The sequence below is a fragment of the Orycteropus afer genome, unplaced genomic scaffold (genome assembly GCF_000298275.1).
Source record: "Orycteropus afer afer isolate SDZICR_OR568_19922 unplaced genomic scaffold, OryAfe1.0 scaffold00726, whole genome shotgun sequence".
NCBI classification, from domain to species: Eukaryota; Metazoa; Chordata; class Mammalia; order Tubulidentata; family Orycteropodidae; genus Orycteropus; species Orycteropus afer.
Window position 1 is genome coordinate 689,678 of NW_006922313.1, and position 3,759 is coordinate 693,436.

Below are 3,759 nucleotides of genomic sequence, written 5' to 3' on the forward strand. Positions count from 1 at the left end.
GGGACAGCCCACGACCACCAACCAGATGCTGACTCACAGCAGCCCTACAGGGACCCTTAAGACAGAGGAGAAGTGCTCTGTAGGATTCCACGGCAGTAATCTCTAAGCAAACAGACTGCCTCATCTTTCTCCTGTGGAGCGGCTGGTGTGTTTGAACCGCCAGCCTTTTAGTGAGGAGTCAGATACTTTCACCCCCACACCACTAGAGCCCCTAACAGCATGGTGCTTCCTTGGAGTGATACCCAGAGTTACCGTCCAAGAGCAGAAAGCAGACCAGTAGCCGAGTTGCTGCACGCATGTCAGGGCAGGGCTGTGCTCCGTGGTTTGGAGACGGCTGGCCAGGCTTTCCGAGGCGCCTCCGGGTGGACTCGAACTGTCAGCCTTCGGGGAGGATTAGCAGCTGATTGCCTGACTGTTGGCAGTACTCAGGACTCGGTGCAGCCCTCCCTCTCCTGGGCGAGGCCCCCAGCAGGGAAAGCAAGGACTCAGACATGTCGCTGTTCAGGGCGGCTCTCGCCCTGGCAGCCTGGAGGTGGGGACTGCTCTTGTGTCCCGTGACAGATGCGTGTGTGTGTGAGCGCGGGTGTACATGGGCACATGTGCGTCCCAGCCACCAAAGGTGGCCCTCTTTCCGTGAAGTGCCGTCTGGTGCGTGCCACACCAGGGGGGACCTTGGAATCACTGTGTGGGTGAGGACACGTGGTGTGCCACCCACTCACGTGAGCTGTCCCGCCAGGCAGGTACGGCCTGCCTTCTGTCCACTGTGGGAAGGTGTCCCACTGCACCGTGTACCCGTTCAGCAGGTCTGTTCCCTGTGGGCGGCAGCCGTGGTGCTGGGATACGTGTCTGGCTCCCGGCTGTGTGCGTTGTGGCCGTTTGCTGACCAGTGCCCCCCTGTACCCCTCCTCCTGCTTGGGCCCTTGTGCGTGCTGCCCCGTGCTGACCGACGCCCCATCCTCTGTGCGTGTCATCCTGACTGATTGTTGGCTTGTGTGCACGGTGGCCACCTGCTGACCAGCGGCCTGCCCTCCCCTCCGTGTGCACCCCCCTGTGTGCTAACCCACCCCTGCCCCCGTGCGCACGTGGCCGTGTGTTGACCCACACCCCGCCCCCCCATGCGCACATGGCCACCTGCTGACCCACTCCCCACCCCTGCCGTGTGCATGTCACCATGTGCTGACCCATGACCCACCTCCGTGTGCATGTGGCTGCATGCTGACCCACGCCTTGCCCCCCGTGTGCACATGGCCGTGTGCTGACCCACACCCTGCCCCGTGTCCACTTCACACCCCGCTCCCCATGCATGTGGCCTCATGCCGACCCACGCCCCTCCCTGTGTATACGTCACTGTGTGCTGACCTGCTCTCTGTCCCCCCAGGTGCGCATGGTCATGTGCCGACCCACACCCTGCCCCTCCACGTGCACATGGCCATGTGCTGACCCGCGCCCTGCCCCGTGTCCACGTCACACCCCGCTCCCCATGCATGTGGCGGCGTGCCGACCCATGTGCTGACCCGCGCCCCGCCCCGCAGGCCATGACGCTGATGGAGTACCTGATCAAGACGGGCTCCGAGCGTGTGTCGCAGCAGTGCAAGGAGAACATGTACGCGGTTCAGACGCTCAAGGACTTCCAGTACGTCGACCGTGACGGCAAGGACCAGGGCGTGAACGTGCGTGAGAAGGCTAAGCAGCTGGTGGCCCTGCTGCGTGACGAGGACCGGCTGCGTGAGGAGCGTGCCCACGCTCTCAAGACCAAGGAGAAGCTGGCGCAGACCGCCACTGGTGAGGCCGCCCTCCCCTGACGGGGCCTGGCGTCTCTCCTCCCTCGTCGTGGCTGCGGGACTGCGCGGTCCCACACGCTCTCTCCTCTCCTCCCGGGACCCTGGCCACTGGGCCTCCCTTCCCCTCACGCCCCCCACCAGGGGATGGTCCTCTGGTACCCACCGATGCTGGCTGGACGCCGTGACCGGCCACCATCCCTGCCAGCCACCCTCTCTGCTGCTTGAGCAGCTGGTTCCCACAGAGCCAGGGCCAGTCTCGGCCCAGGGACCGCTTGCTCCTTGCCCGGGCTGCTGGCGGCTCCCGGGCCCGCCTCTCTCGCGGACCCTGCGCCCAGGAGCAGCTTCGGGAGGGAGGGGCTGCAGTGCGCCTCCGTGAGGGTCCCGGCAGCACCCGTGGGTGCCACTGCATAGGCGCTGCCGAGTGGCAGCCCGCGTGTGTCACAACCGCTCTCTGGGCTTTCTGGTGGCTGATGTTCCGGCCAGGCGCCCCTGGGGGCCCGGCCTCAGGTTGGCAGGGAGTGCGTCGCCCTCGCCAGGTGCTGGGGTTGTCTTGGATTGGAGAGGGGCTGGCGGCAGCGGTCTTCAAGCTGAACCCACGGGGCGGAGTAGAGTGTGCCCGGGGGTGTCGGTCGCTGTGCCTCTCACGGGTCACCAGGACTCTCTTCTGCGGAACTGCCAGCTCTGCAGCTGGTAGCTGAGGGGTTAACCGTTAGTGGCACCCAGGGACTCCCAGTGCTGTGACCATGGCTGTGGAGAGATGAGCGTGTCCACTCTCGGAGGGTGGACCCCGAGGGCAGGGCGGGAGCCTCTCCTGTGAGGGCAGCGAGGGGGAGGCTCGGCCCTGGGCGGTGGGGGGACCACCCCGCCCGGGCTGCATGGTGGCCATGGCCAGCGTCCCAGCTTTCTGTCAGGTGCGTGGGTCTCAAAACACTCTCCTGCTGGTTTCCCCCCAAGCGGCTCAAAGCATGAAACTCTTCCTGTGAGGACAGACCGCAGCAGCGGGGGGGCCGGCCTCGCAGCGGGGCCGTAGCTTGTGGACGCCTGTTCTCCAGGCTCGCCCAGAGGGGCTGCAGGAGAAGGGGCCGGCAGCCTGCCCCCGAACCAGCCCGAGCGGCCGGGCCCCGGGGCTGGCCTCCGCAGCCCAGAGCCTGTGTCCAGTCACGAGAGCGCAGGGGTCCCGGGCCTGGTGGGGAGGGAGCTGAGGGTCCCCGGGGTGGGCAGGGGGAGCTGCCGTTGGCGGCCGTCGAGTGGTCCCGACTCGCGGTGACTCTGGTGCGGAGGACACGGGGTTCCTGAGGCTGGGGCCTCTGGGAAGCACGTCGGCAGGCTTTGTCCCGAGGTGCCTCTGCTGGGTTTGAACCCGCAGCCTTTGGGCTGGTTCTGGGTGCTTCAGCACGGAGCAGCTGCTCTCCCCCCGTGTTTAAGCCCAGGCCTCGGCTTCCCTGGCGGGTGCTCCGGGCCTGGCTCTGAGTCTGTCTGCACACAGCTCTTGACCGGCCGGAAACTGAGCCCCCAGGCTGTCCCCTCGGGGGGGGGGGGGCAACAGAAGGGAGGCACCCCCAGCGCCTGGGACGGGCTGCAAGTGCGCCCTGGTGCCCGGGCCCCTGGGCCCTGGCACAGCCCTGCCTCCCGCGGCCCCCTCCCTCTCTTTATCCGCGGGCCCTTGCCCTCCCTGCTTCCTGGGGCTCACAGCACCCCCATCCCCTCCCCTCGGGCCCAGAGTCTGAGCCCCGGCTCCCTTGGAGGAAGCCCGAAACCCAGCCTTTGGAGGGGTGGCTGGGCTTGGGGGCCAGAAGTCTCATGGGCCCAGTTTCGGGGTGCTTCTCTGGGTCCCCTGACGTGTGCTCCCCTGCCCCCCAGCGTCCTCGGCGGCTGTGGGTGTGGCAGCCCCCGCCGAGGCGGAGCAGGCGTGGCCGCAGAGCAGCGGGGAGGAGGAGCTGCAGCTGCAGCTGGCCTTGGCCATGAGCAAGGAGGAGGC

The 3,759-nt window shown here is 67.3% G+C and overlaps 1 protein-coding gene across 1 annotated transcript in view; it reads left to right on the plus strand.

The window, feature by feature from the left end:
* The window catches only part of EPN1 (epsin 1), a 17,968-nt gene that overhangs the window by 6,448 nt on the left and 7,761 nt on the right, over window positions 1-3,759 (plus strand). Inside the window, exons 2-3 of the mRNA XM_007957283.1 lie at window positions 1,533-1,782; window positions 3,642-3,759. Of these exons, the coding sequence (XP_007955474.1) occupies window positions 1,533-1,782; window positions 3,642-3,759 (368 nt within the window). The remainder of the gene's footprint in view (window positions 1-1,532; window positions 1,783-3,641) is intronic.